This window comes from Dermacentor silvarum, chromosome 7 (genome assembly GCF_013339745.2).
Source record: "Dermacentor silvarum isolate Dsil-2018 chromosome 7, BIME_Dsil_1.4, whole genome shotgun sequence".
Classification (NCBI taxonomy): domain Eukaryota; kingdom Metazoa; phylum Arthropoda; class Arachnida; order Ixodida; family Ixodidae; genus Dermacentor; species Dermacentor silvarum.
This window is the reverse complement of record NC_051160.1, coordinates 146,487,711-146,508,985: the sequence shown is the minus strand read 5'-3', so window position 1 is coordinate 146,508,985 and position 21,275 is coordinate 146,487,711. Positions and strand designations below refer to the sequence as shown.

The window sequence follows — 21,275 nt, the reverse complement described above, 5'->3', positions numbered from 1 at the left end:
GAACCCTATGCCGCTGTGTCTCTTTAAAGGTTTAAATGCGCGCGCATAGAGCACACATGGTTGCCGCGTCATTAGATGCGGCGACGCTACACGATGCTTTAATACGTGTGTTACCATAAACTACAGCACAAGTACTTTATTCGCCAGGAGTCTAATAATTTTTTTTAATATTTTTATAAATGGGGATGAATGCTGAAATGATGCTTTTTTAAAATTTTTTATGAACTTGAAACCATGTCGGCAACCAAAACCAAAACCGTCAATACTGTGAAGCTTGTTTTGAGAGCTCAACCAACATTTAAGCATCTCCGGTAGAGGTTAACATGAAGTTAACGTCCTTGTTCAGGTAATATCGTAATATCGCAAAGCAGTACTTAGTACTCTACGTATAACTTATGCCGCTAACTGTCTCGCCACACTTCGGCAACGCTCGAAACTACCCAAACTTTCAGTACTGCCCGCGGCCATCCGTGCCCGGAGTTGCCTGCAGCTAGTTGGCATCGACAAGTTTCCTGGAATCGTCGCGATGTCATGACAGCCGCACTTGTAGGCTGCGCCGGTAGATTTAAGTTCGCTTTTTCCTCGTACAATTCTAGCTCGTGCAGGTTATCCGCCGGCGTATTGGCTAGTAACAAAACTAGTTTTCCTGCTGCCGCTTAGTACGCGGCGTGTTTCCGACTCGGTCGCTCTGTCGGCGTGGTGCGAATTCCGAAACTTGTTCGACACGAGTGATGGAGTGTCCTGCATCCCCTGGGATCAGCCGAGGAGCGCTAAGTACTACGTGTCACCGAATCCACGTTGTCAGTTGCTGAACTGTCCTGCTGGTCCTGCCTGTGGAGAACAAGGACTCACTCGTTGGATTTTTTATTCTGTAAGTGTGCTTGCATTTCTCGAACCTGCGAAAAATATACGGCAGTCAACAAGCGCTGTGTGTTTTGGCATGCGCCCGCTGTGTTTAATCGTATTCCGTTGAGAAAAACAAAACCGCGTGATCGGCTCTCACGTTGCGCGAATCGCCACTGCATGCGAGTTTGGTGTTTCGTAAGAACCTTCAGTATAATTGTGTTCCGCGGCTGAAAGGCATTGCATAAACGTACATTTAATTTAGTGTATATATATCCAAATTTTCCCGAGTGGCATCACTTGTCGCGCCGGGCCTTTAATCTGCACAATTTCTCGCACATATGCATCGAGTCGGCAAAACGAACAGCGTTATTGCAGGATCTGCACGTACGATCGAGCAGACTCATTTCAGGAAACGTATTTTCTCAGGGTGACAAAATGCATGAAACCAACATTAAACACATTGTCGTGCAACATGCATTGAAAAAGAAAAATACTCTTGACATGGTCGTTAAGAAAGGAAGCTAACCGCTAAACTAGACAAAGCACAAAAAAAGGCAGCACTGTAATTTTCTGTCTCTTTCGTGTGTTTCGTCTGACTTTGCATCCACAATTTTTTTCGCGTTGGCTGAAAAAAAAAAAAAAATTAAATAAAGGCATGTCAAGGTTGCAAAGTACACCATCCTTCATTCTATATAAGCTCTCCGCTAAATCGGACAGTGCATTAATTACTGGTCCCGATAAATCTGGCATGACCGACATGTTGCCGTGGCTTGTTCGAAACATTTATTATGTTTTTCCAGCAGCGGTTTCTTGCGAGAGCAGACTGTGTGAACCATTGATTCCTCGTAGTAGTGGTAGCGAGCTGAAGCATTGCAACCTGTGCAGCATTCTGCTCCCTCTAACGCTGTCAATATGCATTTTCAATGCAGTGCCACAAACAGCTGGCAGGTTTACGGTTCAGGCTAGCACTTTAGGTGCAGGTTTGTGTCTTCATCATATTGTGCTTAGCTCGTGCCGTCACCTGCCTATGCCGCAGCCCAGTTTGGAGATACACATTGACGGCTATTTTGCCTGAAAGGAACTGACTCTTGTGGCCTATGTAAAGTTCTGTTCCTCAGTGTAAATTCAGGCCTTTTTCTTTCCTGCCATGATCACCAAGCTATCAACATGGTTGAAACTAACGCTGTGGTGATGAATATCAGCGACACAACTGGAAATTTATCCTGAAATTGAGTTTATAGTGTAACCATTTTACTGTGCATGTGCCTGCAAGGCAATGAAGTGAACGTGACGGCGGAACTCAAATCATGCATTTACCACGGAAAGAAAAGCGTGACAAATGGGAGATTATTTTCTATTTATTCTCCATGGTAACTGATCTAATCTAACGGTGTTTTGTTGACGTGTTCACTTTGTTCTCTTGCAGGCACATGTGCAACGTGATTTGTATTGTGGAGCACTGATTCTGAAAATGAGCTGCATGCTGAAGACATGAAGCGATAACATATAATGATCATTATAAACAGATGAGGTCCATAGTATTGGTCCACACAGCAGCAAACACCCTGATGCTCATTCACGCCACATGCATAGTCAAGTGTGGGACCATGCCATGAGTCATTCTTAATTAAGAAGGAAATGTGCATTTAGGAAACCAGATGAATGACAATGAGTTGCACCTGCTCTTGTGGCACGGTCGTTGCAATAGCATGAGGCACCTGGTAAAAGACTAGGAACGTCTATGACTAGGAAAGGTGTATCTCTGTTCATTTTTGTGCACAGGGGGAAAATGCTCAGCACAGTCAACTCATGTTACTCAAACTCCAAAAAAAGAAAAAACACAAATTTGGGTTAGAAATGTCAGATGTTGAGTTAACTAGAGTCTAACTAAGAACTGAGAGTTGTACGAACTGATGTGCACACGAAGTCAATTTAGCAACTCCTTCTATGTACCAGCCTAAATGAAGTCTCTGTCATGCCTTTCTGTCATTTGTCTGCCGTCGCGCTGTGCCTATGTCAGTATCAGAAACGTCTTTTTTTGCTAACGTTTTGTTACACACCCATTCGTATTTCGAACGTAAAATTTTATATTGAGGCCGCTCTATTTGTGCACTACCAGAAGCTGGGCTATTTATACAGTCCAACATTTTGTTGCACTTGGCCTTTAATTCATTGCCTACGAAAAACTATGTGCGATGTCCCTCCACTTCGAAGATATTTGCCCTGTATGGGTGCTATGCAAACTTCTGCATGTTGAATGTAAAAAGAATGTGAACATGTAAGTTTATTTGCAAGTAAAAATCAGCACTTTTCAGTTTGCAACCCTGAATGTCACTCAGATTCATTTTTGTGCAGAAAAGCTTGAAATGCTCGGGCATGTCGAGAGCAGCAGAGCCCCTTTCACCCTTTCACTTGCTGTCATTCCTTTTTTAAAAGAAAAAAATTTTTTGCACTGCATATTTTGCATTGCTGTGACATATCTTGTTTCTGTGGGTTCGCTGCAACTGACATGGGAAATGCCCCCACAACACTGCTTCAAGGTGTCAAAGTGCACGTGCTAACTTTCTACAAATGTTAACTAAATTTAGTTATTTTTTAATCAAATCTTTCCTGAAGTGAACACAAAATGCAGCTTGTTGGCAATATTTCTAACCTTGTCCAGTGTATATTGACTTCCGCTGCATCCACGAATGGCTTTTTAAACCAACATTACCTCCCACTCGGCAAATTGCCAACTTTGGCAATGTGGCCTCAAGTTCACCGCATGAGTATGTTGAGACCAGTACTCATGCGTCTTGGATGGCCTCTTGCCGGCCATTTTTCGCTTTACTACTCCGAGAAACCAGAAATTTTTAATTGACCAAATCAGGTGCCAAAGCATTGTCCGAACTGGGTGGCTTGAAGATGCATTGAAAATGTGTTGAGCCAACTAAACTTGACTTCTTTGAATGAACTGGAACTTAGAATCGTCCTAGTTTGGAATCATTGAAAGCTAAATGTCTATTCTTTGTTTGCCCTTGTTGGTTGGATGAATCCAGCAAGTCATTTCTCAAATGTTGTGGAAGGTGTCTTCTATTAAAGGAGTGCTGATGCATATTTTCCAAGTTGTAGAAACAGATACTGCACGTTTCTTGCACATGAAGGGAGTACACTTGGAAGGAAGTTTTAGGCCAAACTCCGATTTCCACATTCTAGTAAACCCACGTAAAATGCAGAAACATTTTATGAGATGACTGCTTAGCTGATTTGAATGAAATTTGTTGCATTTGAGAGAGGAAGCTAAATATTCGGAAATCTGGGAAGCAGAATGTTGAGTTAAGATCTCAGTTGTTATATGAAAGTTTTTGAAAATTGATGTTGAGCAAGGAATAGAAGCACAAAGTTTACAAATCTGTAACTCAGAACCAAAAACAGGTATCGCAGTTCTGCACCCTTTGGAGCATGTGAATCGGTCAAACGTGAATTTACAGCTTATGTGATATGGTTACAATGTTCACGAGGGTTTTGCAGAAGTCTGACAACTAAAGGTATACACTTTGGATAGGTGTATAATTGATTAATTTTGTCTTTCTTATGTGTATAGGTAGGTGCAGATTACAGAATTCTGATATTGTTTTTTTATTGTTGAGTTGCAGATTTGTAAACTTTATACTCGAGTTTCCTGAAAGCTTAAAATTTTAAAGAATTTTTGTATAAAATATATATCCCACAAATTGAAAATGCACTTCCCATAATTACTAGATTCTAACTTTTCCTTTTAAATGCAACAAGCCTCAATGTAGGTGCAATGGTTGTCAAGAAGATCGATTTTTTCTTTCCCTCTCATTTAGATAAAAGCTTCCTTTTTGTGGGAAAGTCAGGATACGCGAGATGTTTTAGTTTCATACACACTCAAATTTATCTTGCAACGTCATACATACCTGACATCAACATTATTGAGACATCATGGCACGAGCGAAATTGGCTGTCATTGTCTAGCGCTAAGGCTAGACGTTGCTCATTAAAAAAATTAAACGACTGCTGCACTCGTTTAGTCGGGGCTGTGCTCACATGTGCCTGCGAGAACAGAGTGAGCCAATGTATCGTGACGCTTGTTTCCTCCTATGTTTTCATACTGCTGCCTTCCTGTCTCTTAAAGGAGTACTGACGGAAAATCTTTGTCTCGCTTTTATTTGAATTGAATTGAACTTTATTTGACAAATTCTGGTGCTACAGAAAAACATGTTTATGGACATCTGGATGCATAGCATTATGCTAGTATGGATGCATGCAACAATAGCATGCAAACTATTTAGTTTACAGCTGTCTGTTTTGTTACGTCTTGTTTAGTGGGCGATTGTCACAGCTGTCCCCAATTTGTCGTCGGCGCGAAGTCAATCGACGGGGTACACAAGCTGGTTGGTTGTTCCGTACTCGAGTGAACACAGTGAAAAGAGTCAGAGTCGGGAGTAAACAAAAAAACGAAGATATTTATCGACTGATATATATACACAAAATAATAAAATAAAATAATAATAAAAAGCACAAGACAAACTAATACACTTGAACTTAATATAGCACAATGATGACAGAGAAATATGATGAGCAATTAACAAAACATATTCATATGAAACAGGGCGTGGATCAAATATACAAGAATAACACCTAACAGTATTTCACTAAAACAAAGTTCAAAAGACATCAAAGTTCAAAAGAAAACAAATGGTGTCATACGCGTGGCCGGGCAGCAGCAGCAAGTCCGTAAACCGTGAAGTCGGTGCACAAAGCTTTCCCGAAGAATGCTGGCGGTCCGATCTTGTCGAGGTGGATGCGATTGCTGAGCTGGGTTTCCCGGGAGTCTAGATCTGACGTCTTCTCTCAAGCAGGTTGAGCTAACTTGAGGCGAACTACCGTGAGCTTCGTTGCAGATGCTGGTTTGACGTCTCGTACGTCAACAAGTTCCTTGGAGTTTCGACGTGGCCAGGCAGCCCAGGCGATACTGGACGGCACGAGCCCCCTGACGGCTTCTCAGCAGCGCATAGGTTCAGCTTCTAGATTAAATAGCAAGGCCCAAAACCTACGCTTAAATAGCCTCACCTTTCCCTAGTTCCCTATGTAGGGAAACTGCCGGTATGCAGAGTTCTCCTAATTCATGGCTCCTCCCAAAAGTCTTGGCTGCGCCCCTTTCACCATGGACGAAGAACGGCAGATTCTCCTCTCCCCCAAAGTCAAGGGCCAAGGTCGAGCCCGGCATACCACGCCGACGTACACGCACACTTCTGGGTCCGTAATCGGCGTGTCGCGTCTCGAATCGAGATGGCACCCCGTGAGGCCACGACGCTTTTGACGCCCAAAATTCGCCGTGTCGCTAATCGAAATTATACGCCGCATAGTGAAGACCCCACGTTTTGGACAGCCATAATTCGGCGTGTCGCTAATCAGCATCAAAAGCACTCGAAAACTCTAGAAAATATGTCGCTCCGTGACAGTCTCTAATCGAAATCACACGCCGCATAGTGAGTGCACCACGTTTTTGGCGGCCGTTAATTGGCGTCAAAACCAACTCGAACTCTCGAAAATATGCTGCTCCGTGACAGCGATGGAGCATTTTTTAAAATCAAAGATTAACCGGGTTTATTAAGCACTGGGGTTCAGGAAGAGTTCTGGCTACGTGGTGATATAGGAATGTGGAGTGTGTTTGAGACTGGAGTCCAGAAGGAGGATCCAGAAGGGCCAGACACAACAAGAGTAGTGTTGCAGAGACTGAGGAAGCAAAGCACTTGATTCGGAACAAGCGCTTGTCCAGCGTGAAGCATCCCACAGTGATGGTGGTGCCATCTCTCCATCTTTCTTGCAACTTCAGAAGTGTGTAAGGGGAGTACTAGTTGGTGTAGCGTGGCCAAGGATTAAGAAATAGCGCGAAAGCTGGGAAGACCTCACTTTGCCACACAAGGTGTGCATTACCGGCGTATGCCATTTTTCTCTCCTTCCTGTCTTTTGGGCTATTTTGTGCTTGACCTTTTGTAACATTGTCGACCCAGTAGCTGTGTTATGGAGCCTCATTTTCTTGAGAGTACAGATTTAATTATGCCGCCTTTTAATATGACCAGTTCCAAGTGCACACTAAATGCAGTCTGGCTTTCGGGTGTAAAAAAGGAGACTATTCACATCACTGAAATTGATGTGGCTGCCTTGGGGTACCAGACACCACTGACACCTATACGCTCACACACACACTATATGACCCCATGCTACTAAAGGCCGATTCCATTCAGCACTCCACAGGACAAGAGGGAAGAGCAGGTGCCTGTGCATTTCCGACTAGCGCACAATTAGAAAGGCCGATTTGGCAGCTTTTGGCAACACGGTCACTGTGTGGCCTTCAGTCGGGCTGACAGGTGTGCTCAATAGTTGTTTGTGTTACCACGTGACAGCCACCTCCATTTTTCATTGATGTGAATAGTCTTTTACACATCTGAAGCCGCGCTGCACTTGGTGAATGTATTTGTTAAGTTTTATAAAGGCGCTGTAATTATTTCTAGCCCTCTGGAGAAATTGAGGCTTCGTAGCCCCAATTATGGAGTTGACAATTGCATCAAGAGCAAAAAAAGAAAAAAAAAATGGAATACAATGTTTTTGTGTCAGTACTTCTTCAATGATGTGGCTACCACATTCCACTGCTTGCTGTGTTGCCTTGGGTTGTCGCAACGTTTTGCAAGAGTTTACCCTGACACCTGCTTCTTGTCTTCTTTTTTTTGTGGCTGCTTCTTGGGGCGTTCACTGCTGCAGCTGCTGCGTCCAGCCATGTTGCGTCGGTTCCTTCAAGTGGGTGCCCTGGCTGGCACCACCGGTGCCACCTATCTGGCGCTGCGCAACAACCAGTGGGATGTCTCCAACATTGGCATCGTGCGCTTTGGACGGGCTGCAGCCACGGTCAGTGGACTTGGCATGGGCAAGGAAGCTCACATTGCCTTGCGGGTATATAGTGCTGATGTAAGCTGGTCATGTAATGGCGTACGGCAGATAACCACTGGTCTGTTTGAGTTACGGAATGTGTACCAAGGGAAGAGAGGCGCAGTCGAGGAAGACAAAGAACTAGGCGGTGAGAGGAAATAAAGAAACTTAATTAAATTAAATTAAAACCTTGGTGGGACACTTAACCTTCGCCTTTAAAAGTGGAACATGATAGCATTCCGTGACTGCTTTTCACACTTCCGAGCAACTGCAGCTTATGTAACCGTTACATTTACCAGGAAACGCTGGGGGCGAGCGCTATGCATGAAGGCAAGCTTTCTGGTAGAAACGCGGCCTCTTGCTTGGGCCTATCCTCTGTTATTGTTTTGCACTTTTAATATTTCAGTCTGAGGAGATTTAACATAGAAGGCATGCGTTGTCGGTGTTTTATTTCATGACATTTGTTTGTGGGCTGTCATTCACAAAATTCCGAGGAAAAACCTCGTAAAGAATGTAAGACATGGTATAAGCAACTTTGGGGATAGAAGAACTATAGTGCCATTTAAAATATATGGCAATTTTTGCTCACGGGACGCCAACACGGGCTACGGTGACGACACCAACACCGGATTTTCTGCAACAAGGGGCCCTTAATGCTATTGCATGTAAATCTGGGATTTTCCCAGAACCATGATCTTGTTATGAGGCACACTGTTAATTTTGACCTCTTAGGGTTCTTTAATGTGCAACTAAGTCTTCGTGCTCAAGCATTTTTGCATTTTGCCCCCCATTTGAATGTGGTCGCTGTGGTTATAGTTGAACCCACAACCTCAAGCTCAGTTGTACTACAATACCATAGCCACTGGGTTACCGTGGGAGGAGAAATTAAGGAAATTACACGCATAGGAATGTGTCAGCTGGCACACAGCATGGGTAATTGGAGATCGCTGGGAGACACTGTCATGCTGCATTGTATATAAAAATAGACTGATGTTGGTGAAGCTGGGGGGAGTTTATCTTTAAGGATGACAGAGCGCGGTGGGGCAAACTGCAGTGAAGGGAATGTTAGCACTCGAGCAGTTGTCTTTCATTCCCTTTGTTCTTTCCTGCGACACTGTATTCTTTCAAGATGGGTGTTGACACTCTGTTCAGCATGGACGGCTCACACAGCTCACACATCACGAATGTGCTGTCACCGTCCAATGATATGGTGCTGCCATTGAGTTTCCAATCATTACCTAGGGGGGTAAAACTGGCACTGCTCTGCTGTTCTGTTCCAAGAAAAAAGGATGCTGAGAAATGCTGGAATACCGAGAAGTCCTAGTTTCAAATGGACATGTTTCTTGGAGCGCAAGCATGCCTTGAAGATGTGTCTGGTGAATGGTGTTCAGTCTTTCATAATGATTGAATCTGTACTAAAGCCACACGTAGAATACTGTGCTTTTTTTTGTGTGTGTGTGTGTGTGTGTGTGTGTGTGTGTGTGAAGTATTGGGTGAGAAAACGTCTTAAAAAATACATACAAACTTCGGCTTCGTTGTACAGGTATATCAAATATGAACAGTACCTGTGGGCCACTATAATCAGAAGAAAGTTGACAAGGTCTGCACTCACAGTCTGCCAGCTTTAATTGTACGTTTTTGTTTTCTCGCTTGTACTAAATGTGAGTAATCTGTACAAAACGCCATGGTACAGCTGAGCCAAAATTTTTTCATGAAAAGTTCATTCTGAGAAAGCCTTATTTGTGCAGCCATGAGCTTGTTTTAAGCCGAGCCATGTTCCAGACAATGCCTCGCACACCCACATCCCAGCATTCCCATGTAGCCACACTGTCAGTTAGTAAACTCTTATAGACGTTGATGCCAGATTTCCCTCTAGGTAATACTATTTTATGAAGCTCAGTGGATTCTTCAAAATAAGTTCTGTGCGACTTCCTGCAGGTACATATTGTAGATAACACCTCGTGGCATTGCTTGACTTGTTTCACCACCTTGCTGGTTTATAGGTGTCTTAGGTGTAGTATTGGCCTTAGTGAGGTTAGAAGAAGTGGCGAGGCTTATACAGTACTGACTAATGGCCACGTCCTCTGCTACAGAGAGAATTCAGGGAGTGGCCTGTAAAAGACTGGAATGATGCATTGCTTGCACAGGTGCTAGTGTGGACTGCAGATCCTATGCCCTGTGCTCCGCTTTTGTGGCAATTAAGGATTTTCTTAAGCATTCTGCACCGCGTGAACTTATATAATATATAGTAAACACGAGCAAGGTCAGGGAAAGCACAGGGGAAAATTAGCTGTTACGCGTTTTCTTGAAATGTCGAAATAACGACGAAGGAAATGAAAGTAGATGAAAAGTTAGATTGCCGCAGGTGGGATCTGAAACTGGCATCTTCCACACCACGCGTGCAGATCTCTACCAATCAAGTTACCCGAGCGACAGTCCTGCCGTTTGCATTCTTGGGTACTTGTGTATGTGTGGAACATTAACCTTGGTGGTGGGTGGGGAATTTCCATTCAACCGCAGGCATCACACTCTCGTCACGCCCAGTTGCGTACAGTGCACATGTGGTACTTCACAGGCCCACTTGCCGAGAATGCAGGAGCAGCACTGCATTAATGATTTGAGTTTTTGCACTCGATCGGAGACCCCTAGTGCGAGACGAGTCGCTTTGAGCGCGTGTTGCAAGATAGACTGGATTGGCTGCCATCATTCATTATGCTCACTTCGCAGTTTGCTTTTGCAGCTACCTGTTATGAAGGACTCTGCTGTGTGCTGTGCAGTTTTGCTTTACTCTGAGCTCTGTGACTAGTGGTAAGCTTGTCAATTTGGGTCACGTATGGCTAAAAAGCACGTTGTCCCAGCTCAGGTGCTTCCTGTAGAGGGCGCTGGCAAACTTGGCAGCAGATCATTGCTGCGCTCGGGACAGGTGTGCCAGGGGCTCTGTATGTGTGCCACACAATTGTCGCAGTGCAACTTGTGCTAACGAAGTGTACTGTCGTAGACAAATGTGTGAATGTGTCACGCATAAGTGAGTCAGCCAATGTCCGTTTTTTATTAAATTATTATTGCTATGAAGTTATTGCTCGGCACAAGCTGTGCCTACTGCATCTGAAATCTTTTTAATGTTGTGGGTGGTTCTTATTGTGAGAGTCCTTTCTAGTCAGATGGTGCACACTACATAAATATACTGCTGTACATTCTTGCATGGACTTGAGCACCATCGATTTGATACCAAGGTTGCTTGTATTTCTGGGGACATGATAACCCGGTAAAGAGTTAAATTGTTATCTCACAGTTTTGGCAGTGTTTGATTACTGCCACTACGGCACGGCAGTAATAACTTGAACTCCTCGTAACGAGTATTAATGACTCATGTGGGCAACATTGCGCTGGTACATATCCACTTGGCAAGGATGACGTAGGTTCCATATTCAAAGCATCATCGACCAGTCATTTCAGACTCTTATGGTAGAGCTTTGAAGGTCGTGCAGCACAGCAACTAAACATTACTATGAGCATGAGCAGCCTCGAGCGGTGATAATGAAGCCTAATAATCATTATTTAAGCCTGTTTTTTGCTTGTAATCCATTTTAAATGTTATTTTGCATGAGCTTTCTATTCTGCCAGACTGCTCCCAAAAAAACTAAGTGAAAATAACATAAGTATGCCAAGATGCAATTATCTAGATGCCGCAAAAGATTGTCAGAGCTGAAACAGAAAGAATGCTTTCTGGTTAGCCCTTAATTGTTTGTGTCACATTTGTTTAGGATGGCACTTGATTGCCACTTGCGTTGATTCGCTGTGGAGGGGGGGGGGGGACACAAGGGAGTCTGCATTCTAACTTCAGCTCAGGTCATGCTTCGATTGGTTGCAGCTGTGGAAGCAACTGCGGCAAGGGATAATTGGTGCACTGGTTTGTCACTGACTGTGAGGAGGCAATGTGTTTGATGCAGGCAGTTCTGATGCATATCATTTAGTGCTGCCGACGTTGTTGAGCGCATCGTCATATCAAGTGGGCCTTGCCTCTGCAGCTCTTATTAGTTGCAGCAGTAAAAGAGGCTCTCAAGCTTCCTGCTTTGAGGGTAAAAAATAGCTGCTTTCAAAACTCATTCTAATTTCACTCACTGTTGATTAAGACGAGTCCGCTGATGAGAGTGTTGGCTCCCATGACATGCTTTATTTGACCACTGTTGATTAGTGTAGCAGCATTGCTCATTACTAATTAAAAAAGGACATTTTTGTGTCATTGTTATAGTACCATACTACACAACATTTAATTGAGACTCTCTGCATTTCTTGAGGTGCCAAAGTATCAGCAAAATTTTCATACAGGCGTGATTATCACCAGCATATTTTATGTTCACTGCAGGACGAAGGCCCCTCCCGGACGTCTCCCAATTACCCCTGTCTTGCACCAGCTTGCAGGAGTAACTGGAGGCATCCGGGAGAGGATGGTGAGACTCCTTTTTCATGACAAAAAAAAAAAAAAAATATGAAAAAGGAGTTTGTCGGTCCCATGCTGCCAAATTGGCTGGTATCCTTCCAAATGTCTGTAATTCCTGTAGGTTGCTGAGCACTTGGCCGGAAGCGCGCTTGTACCTATTTTACTGGTAGGTACCCGGTGGCAGCATTCCTCTGCCTCACACAGCAGCGGCGGTTGCTCAACTATTTCACCAAAGCTGTGTCAAGGGCCAGGGGCGCCCAGAAACCCTCACAAATCTCTATGGGGCCCCCTTTCGAAATGAGCACCCGGATAACCAACCGAGCACCAGGTCGTGGTACAGCTCTACCCACTAGAAAAAAAAAATGGTGGGTTTCCGGCGGCACTAGGATTCAAACCTAGTAATTCCCGCATATGAGGGACAACCTTTTCACCACTGCGGCTGCCTTGCGCCAGCTGCAAATTATAATTTCATCGCACGATCTAACTTGCACCCTTCCCTTGGCATCCATCTGTAACTAATAGACCATTGGCTATCTGCCCAACGCATTAAATACTGTCCAACTCCATTTTTTTCTTGTAGTCTCGGCGAGAATGTCTGCTTTCATGATTGCGAGCAGCGTCATTAAAATAGTTGGTCGAGAATGTGCTTCTTTAATGTGGCTTTTAATTTATTATGGCTTTGCAGTATGGTAGTATTTACCTGCCTATGGTTGCAATATTTGTGTCACCATCTAGTAGTATTCCACGTTTATATTGTCTTCTTTGCTGAGTGCTCTATTGTCTGAGCCCTGCCAAAACTTGGTGTTCGGGCCACTGACACTGTCGTGATGAAATGGTGTGACTCCTCATCCCTTTTGCACAGGTGTCCAGGATAGCGTACGACTACAAAATGGCCACCCTGGGAATGGACCAGGGCTCCGAGGAATACGCCAAGGCGCGCTCTGAGGTGAGCACGCTTACCCCCTAGTAGCCTGGGCTCTGATAGCATGTCGATAAATCTGTCAAAGTCCGTCAAAGTTTTGTAAAATTTTATTGTACAAAGTTGTTCGAGACACCATTGAAGAGAAGTCAAAAGGATAATATGCTTTCTGCTTTTTCTAATGAGCGCTCATAATTAGTCATTAAATATCAGCCTATTGTCAGGTCAGCTGTGTTCGCTTTTCATAAAAAGAATCGTTGAGTCGAAGCACATGCACGAGTTAATTATTGGCTGCGAGCATTCTTGGAAAGAAACAAAAAAAAACTTCAATTACAAGCAGAATGCGCCATGCTGAACAAAATTTTTGCCTACAGAACCATTGTTCAAACATAGATCACTAAAGATGCCAATGTCGAAAGTTCACCGCTGGAGTGATGTCGAGGAAATGAGTGAATGTGATTGGCAGGCTCTTCTATACATATTCTCTTTGCGTTGGACATCACTGCATTCTTAGGCTGACACCAACTGTAGTTACACGGGCTGAGTTAACCTGAACCTCAGTAATGGCCTGCGGCAGCTCTGCTAGTTTGCAAGAAATGCCTGGCTGTGTTCACGCATGCAGTTGCCCTAGTTGACATAATAGTGTGGTTTTGTGTTTCTAAGCATAAGTGGCAATTCGAGGAACAGCTCAAGGCCCAGTTTTTGTGCCCACTTTCCTTTCCTGCAATATTATACATTTCAAATGAGCATAACAACTACTATATTTTTTGGTGTATAAGATACATTTCTTTAATTTTTAATTTTTAGTCTGTGCCTGTTGTACATCAGAGTTACTTATGTATGCATAAAGTGATGGTTATCATCATCATCTTGGTTATCATTATCAGTTGCATGTGCTAAAAGTTGCAGCAGAACAGCAGCAGTTGCATTGCTCCTGGCTTCTGGTCGCCATTTCGCTTTTGTATCCGTGTGATCAGGCGTGACGTGATCATTTGTGTGCTTGTCCAACACTGCAGAGGCAGTGCCAGCAATGAGCTTCGTGATCCTTACAACGTTGCATAAAAGTTATTCAGAGGCCCAATGGCTGCTGGCCAAGTGGCTGAACTTTTTGCACGAAGTGGTTGACCACTTTGCACTATGCAGGCACATGTTGCGAAAATTTAGTCAATTTTACCACAGCTCTGCAGGCAACCCGAACTCATTTTCGGCACAATTCACTAGTCATTTAAGGCTGTGGTGTTTGAGTACAACGGGAGTGGAAAACACAGGATAGAGATAGACAGGAGGACAAGTGTTGACTGCTAACTGCTGTAGTTTACTAAGTAAAGGGTACATTTGTAAGTGGATAATGAGATAAAAAAGATGCTGAAAGGCTACGTCATTGCAATTTGTTTGGCAATCACATAAGTATTTGGTTGAAGCAAAGTGTTCGACCCATGTCTTGGGCTCACCCTCTTTTCATATTAGTTAGTTATGTAGGCTTTATTGATGCAAAAGCAACTACGGCTATGATGCGTCAGCGACAAGGTAGTTCTCATTCGAGAGTTTTGGGAAATAGATAAAAGGAATAAGACCTTCTTTTACAGTTTATTTAAAAGTCTCAGTTAGTGCTAACCTGTGTTGCCGTTTTACCTTGTCATTTCCTTAGTTGCGTAGAAGCTTCATACAGTTCCACTGACTTCATCGGGTTGCCAAGGATTTTGATTTTTTTCTGGCTCTCACTGGATTGTAAATGGCCAATATCGTTCTTGATGTCTCCAGTGTCTCTTCTCACAGCACCACAAAACAATGTGGAAAAAGTCCTTCAGGCTTCACAGTGTGGGAACCCCATGGACCCCCAACTCCGGTTCATGCCCAACTTGGGCCATTCACTCGTGCCATTGCTGGGGACATGTCATTCCAGCCTTACATTGGATAGCTTACATTCCCTGCGACATCACTGTCCAATGCTTAATAGCTGACTGTGAATGTGTTCAACATTGTGTTCCTCTATGCCCGTATGCCGCACAAAGTGAACTAAGCAAGAATAGCCTCTTGCCATGCTGCGGTAGCTACAGTGAGGCTTAATTGTGTTTCTTGGACAAGTAGCCGTCGGAGACGATAACAGACTGCACACCATTACTTGCATCTAGCGCGCCTCTTCTCACTTTGGCCCCCAGTGATATTGTGTAAGGCTTGCCGCAACAACATGAGGATGTCCGGTTCCTGTTTCTATAACAGTGATCCTGTGGACTCTCACAATGACTACACCATCAAGGAGGGCAAGCGACTGAAGAGGAAATACCGCAGGACAGATAAAGACGTGAGTGAGCAGGGCCTCAACGGACCGCCTACTGCAGCATACAGGATTGCTTTTGTGCCTCTTGACGTTTTCAAGAATTTAAATTCCGTACACAGGAAGATTTTCAACACCTACCTTGGTAGTGTGACTCCAAAAGGAATTAACGAAGTGCATTTCAACACAAAAAAAAAAAACAGTCGCAGTGGAAGTAGCAACGCAGGCCATGCTAAAAAAACTGAAAACCGTGCGCATACTAGGACATATTGAAGTCCAGTCGTTCATTGTGTATGGTGGTCGCATTAGGACAGGCGTTATTTCTGAAGATGTGATTGAAGTCAGCAGTGAAGAATTCCAAAGGCTTCAACAGATCTTCAACAGTGAAGGTTATCAACTTTCATCGCTTAGGTCGCTCGATGAGCGCCCAGCTTCCTTTTGAGGGAGTCGCGCTACCTGATCATGTCAAGGTGGGCTATGTGAGACACGCGGTGTGTCCTTATACGCCCCCACCACTGCAGTGTTGCAAGTGCCTATAGCTAAGCCTTGTCAGCACTGCCTGCACAGGCCAGACAGCATGCCTCCACTGTGCAGGCAGCCATGACATATCTTTTTGCGCAGTAAAAGAAATGAAGTGCTTAAATTGCAATAGACCACATGAGGCAAATTCCAAGGATTGTCCCAAAGAGATAAACATACTAAAACAATTGAGAAAGACAAGTGTGACACAAAGAGGTGGCAGCGTCAGTGCAGCACTGGAGGAGGCAATTGTATTGTTGACGTGGACAAGGCTGTAGGTCCCAGCGAGATCTCCCTGGCTCCATTTCCGCAGGTCAAGCAGTTGACTCGGCATTGACGGATCTCGCCAAGCGATTGCTTCAAGCAAGCACTGCAAGCCCAGAATCGAATGTATGGTTACACTTGCCATCACACACACGGAGCTTTAACTATAAGTGCAATCAACGATAGTGCACCGAAAAATCACCATCTGACTCTGTCATCAAAGCCGTGCTGCGATGAATAATTGTTGCCCTGCAGCTGCTACTGCCTGGTTTAAATATGTGAGTGGTGCGAACATTTGCAAAAATTTATTCAAGCTAGTCTCCTAGCTACACTGCAATAGCCTCTACCTCTGTCCGCGAAGATGACTGTGCTTTGCTGTGAAGTGTGCACGATGCACAGAAACGGTATGCTTTGCATCTCATCATCGTCTTCACCGTACCACCGTGCTCCCTCCTTTTCACATTCTATCTCTGGTAACTCCTTCCTCAGCGAGGAGTAGCAGGCTAGAGGTGCTTTACTCAGGCTGACCTCTGCACCTTTCTGCCATAGTCACCCTCTCTCTCCCCTGGTCCATGCCTCAACTGACACACGTGGTTGCAGGTGCACCAGCGGTCGGCGGAGCGGCTCCTGCGGCTTTGCTGCATCAACGGCGGTGTCTTTGTCAAGGTGGGCCAGCACGTGGGCGCCCTGGACTACCTGCTGCCCGAGGAGTACGTCTGCACCCTGAGGGTGCTGCACAGCAAGGCACCGGCCTCTCCGCTCCACAGCATCCTCCAGGTGCTCCGCGAGGACCTCGGGCAAGACGTGAGGACACCGTCTTCTCGCTTCAATTCCACATTTCGTGCAAGGAAGTTAGGCAGGCCGTGCAATGCGCCGAGCAGAGGACGAGTGGTCTTGTAGAGTGGCTAATGCCATTCGCTGGGTTGTGGCAGGCTGATAGAGTGGTGAAACGTGTCATCATGGCAATAGGACGACAAGTAAGGAGTTGGGGGCAAATCTAGAGGGTGCAATCAACGATAGTGTGCCGAAAAATCACCATCTGACTCTGTCATCAAAGCCATGCTGCGATGAATAATCGTTGCCCTGCAGCTGCTACTGCCTGGTTTGTGTGTGTGTTGATCAAAGGGAAGGCTGTTCCCCAGTAGAAGACCCCCAACTCTTTTCCCAAGCGAAGTTGAAAATCATTATAATTTGTCATTGAGCTGTGTGATATTACCATATAGTTGAACTTGGTAATAACAAAATTACATCTGCGATGAAAACCATCTTGTTTTATTTGATATTGAATATAAGCAGAGAGAGGCCTTGGTTCTGCAGTGGACATAAATATAGACTGATGATAATGACGATGATAAGCATTCTTAATAACAAGAACTTGAAAGCAACCAAAAGTCGAATAAGAATACATCAGTAGTCTCTCCACAGTTTCGCAGAAGGGCTATTATTCAGGTTGCTCAGGTATATTGGCTTGGCAAAGCACTGCCAGAACAGGTCTTTTGACAGAATGGAGGCTGAGGAGCCTGGTATATGAGCTGTGTCCCATAGTTGGTGTGGTACATTTGAAAAAAATTAATTTCGTAACGTTTGAGACGTATCAATGCGGTCACCTTCAAATTACACCTGGTTAGACACAATACCCTGGTTCTACCTCTACTTCCATTGCTAAAAGCACCCTTAGAAGTCCTCTTCTGTTAACTGCTTCAGTAGCAATGTATTTCCTTTTGAATGTCATTTTCATTACCAATGTCATTTTTGTGGCACACATGATCTTGCTTCAGGACCTCCATGTAGAAAGCTGCATTGACACTTGGCCTTCAGATAGAAATTTGTGGTGCACAATTTCATGGCTGTGAACAAGCACAGTCTACAGAGCTGTGATATTTCCTTTGTTCTGCGCTTTTTTTGGCCTCGGTTCACCTTTCTTTTTGCACTGTTCAGTCTGCAACTTCAGAGGACATATTCTGCGACGATCGCCTCAGCAATACAATTGCCTTTGCAAGACGTAGGGCTCAACCAGTCGATCAGCATGCACATCACGGCGATATTGTTGCCGAAAGTGATCGTCGCAGAATACATCCCCAGCCCGATGTCACCGGCAACGACCCTTTATGAGAGTTTATCACTGTCATCTGAAGTCTTCCAACCAATGCAACATTTTTGTATGTTGTAAATTTTGCTCAGTAGTCAGCTGTTTCAGCACCACCTTGATGTAGACCTTCTTCATTTGCACATTTTCAATCAAAATACGGTGAAAGAACTACTTTCCCAAACCAAGTGTGCCTGATAATATTTTAACAGTCATTCAGTGGTCACAGAGCATAGCACAACACACACGATCAATCTTTTCCTTTTTTTTTTGCGCAACAGGGAGGGGTGTCTGATCTTGCAGGCCTTGGGGTCTTCGCGGCCTTGCCGAAAGGCTATGGACCCACTTGAACCCAGTTTTTTCCTTTAGGGTATCTTTTACATGGTACTTCAGCAGCATGTGATGAAATTATGCATCATTCTTGCCCAGTATCACGAGAATTATTGTACTGATACTTTGTTTGGTCTATTCATCGATCTCCATTTTGACAAAGACTAAAAATGGGTTGCACAGACAGCTGGCACTTGAAATTCTGCCTTGTCAAAGAGCAGTCAACCATGTTCTTCTGAGTGGAGAAAGCGGTTTTGCTACACCCTCTCCCACATTTTTTTTCTGACTCTCTGCATGAACTTTTGCAACATACCTCGTTCACAAAAAGGGGCTTACCTCAACATCGGCATAAATGATTAGTGGTGGTAGTAGAGCCAGTTGCAACTGGTTTACTTCCTGGACCATTGATTGATCATGAGGTGACTAAAGCATTTGAAAGAATGTGGGTGACCCGTTTGCTGGTTTGCTGGTGACATGGCAAGAGTAAGAAAGGGCTACATGTTACACGGTGGAATATCCGCGCATGGAGTTCGCAAAGCGGGTCTCATGTGCTGCACTATTGTGGCTTCGAGCATATTCGTAGTCGCAGTCGAAGGAGCTAGCTAATGTGTGGGTGCTCAATGGAGGCATGCTCTGCCAGTGAGGCTGTGTGCTGAGAGTAGGTGCGAAGACCTGCAACGTGTCGGAGGACTTCCAGGAGCACCGACCAAGTGCAGTGGTGTTGTTAAGCTGTACAAGTTCGTTGAACTCGTGTATTTTTGCAGGGGACACTGTATGCATTTGGCATAGTTGATGATTTTCACTGCCTTGTCGAACATTAGTTTGAGGGTTCTTCAAGAAGCAAGTGCTCACGCAGCGACCTTAGAGGCCAGCCCAGTGAGCATATGCTGAAGTAGCAGCTGGTCTTTCGAATAACAAACGTCGCACTGGTTTGTTGGGTGAGGTGAAGGGAAAGTCTGCCTCTTACCAACTTCTGAAATGAGCGTTGTGCCATTGCAGTAGAACAATTGTATCTCGTTGAGTGCTTCACCGATGAGATTTGGACTTTTTTGAAGTGGGCCTCCTTATTAAATGCCTGGAGCTGGGGATAGGGTGTGCGAATAGTTGAATAGACGAGTACAAACTGAATAGTGAACGTTCGAATAATTCGATTTGGTAATCAAATATCACATACAGTTAAACTTCGATATAACCAAGTTGTACTTGGAGCGAAAAACTTCGTTATATCGAGAATTTTGTTACAGTATAGACCACTTATAACGTAACCGCTTATACTGAAGGACTGGATATAGTAAGGTCTTTTGAGACTCCTGTTAATTTTCCCATAGCACTCCATGTATACCCATACCGCTTACAGTGCAGCCGCGTGAGACGAAATACCGGTTATAATGTGGCTTCCGCAGGAAAATCTCGCCAACAAGGGCGGTAGCGAGCACGCTTCTCAACGAGGTGCCACTGATGGGAGAGGAGATCAACGAGGGCGATGCGAAGGAGGAGCACGAGCTGCGGAACAAACGAACGGGAAAAAATGCGCGCGTAGGTTGTCTAGGCTACGGAGAAACCTTTTGCTCAGCTGCTTATCAATGGTGCGTATTGCACTGAACGCGGCTTCACTTTCTGTGCACCCGTCGCGATGCGTGTCGTGAAGTGCAGATATATCGCGCCAGCGATGCTGTCAATTTAAGCAGTGTTCCGCAAATTTAGTTTGGAGCTACAGTAAAACCTCGTTAAGTCAACCCTCGTTAATTCGGAAAATAAGTTAACTCGGACTCGTCCTCTAGTCGCGGTCGGCGTATGCATTATTCAATGCAAACTCTCGTTAGTTCGGACTTATTTGGCCGCACATCGGTTAATTCGGACTAGTTTTGGAGCTCGGCGAGCGAGGAGCGCCGCAAATGTGCGACGCAGAAGAGCAAGAACGGTGCTAGCATCCGACCGAAACGAAGCGGCGGAGTCCGCATCGCCACAGCCATCAGTTGAAATCGTACGTGAATGACAGCAACGCCGGAACGCTTCGAGCCTATTTGAGTCTTTAAAGCATGTATTCTTGCATTTACCGCCGCGCATAACACCACGTTGGCCGCGGGCTTTCGTAACTGCGTAGTCAACCACGATCGGGTTGATAGCAGCCGCAGTTTTCTCCGCAGCGGTTGCGGCGAAGAGTATATAGTTTCGTTTTTACTCGGTATGCGCGTTGGCCGCGTGCCTAAAAAACTGCGTCGTCGCCATCGATGATCGTATAGATAGCGACTGCGGTTTAGACTGCAGAGGTTGCAGCAAATGGTAGTTAATTTGTCCAGACTCGGTGCGTGCGTCGGGCGCGTGCCTTCAGCACCGCAAAGTCGCCGTTCATAATCGAGTCGATAGCGGTCACGTTTTTTTCCGCAGCGGTTGCGGCAAACGGTTGTTTCGCTTTGACTCAGCGCAAAGCTGTCGAGCTTGAAGAGCAACGGCTACATCGCGATTATGTTTTTGCCAGCTCATGGGCGAAAACATAATCACGATGTGCGCGCGATGGTACAAAGCCTGTATACATGCTTGGTCTACTTGTTTTGCATACGTGCAGGGCTTGAAAATCGTTGTTTTGGTTATAGTGCGGTACCGCTTATAGTGCAGATATTCGTGACTCCGGCGACTTACGTTATAAGCGGTCTACACTGTA

At 44.9% G+C, this 21,275-nt stretch overlaps 1 protein-coding gene across 1 annotated transcript in view; it reads left to right on the top strand.

Annotated features, from left to right (window-relative positions):
• The first annotated feature begins 270 nt into the window (after nt 1-270).
• The window catches only part of LOC119458578 (aarF domain-containing protein kinase 1-like), a 63,162-nt gene continuing 42,157 nt past the window's right edge, over nt 271-21,275 (top strand). Inside the window, exons 1-4 of the mRNA XM_037720417.2 lie at nt 271-871; nt 7,615-7,758; nt 13,083-13,166; nt 16,798-17,001. Coding sequence (XP_037576345.1) covers nt 7,630-7,758; nt 13,083-13,166; nt 16,798-17,001 — 417 coding nt within the window. The 5' untranslated portion in view covers nt 271-871; nt 7,615-7,629. The remainder of the gene's footprint in view (nt 872-7,614; nt 7,759-13,082; nt 13,167-16,797; nt 17,002-21,275) is intronic.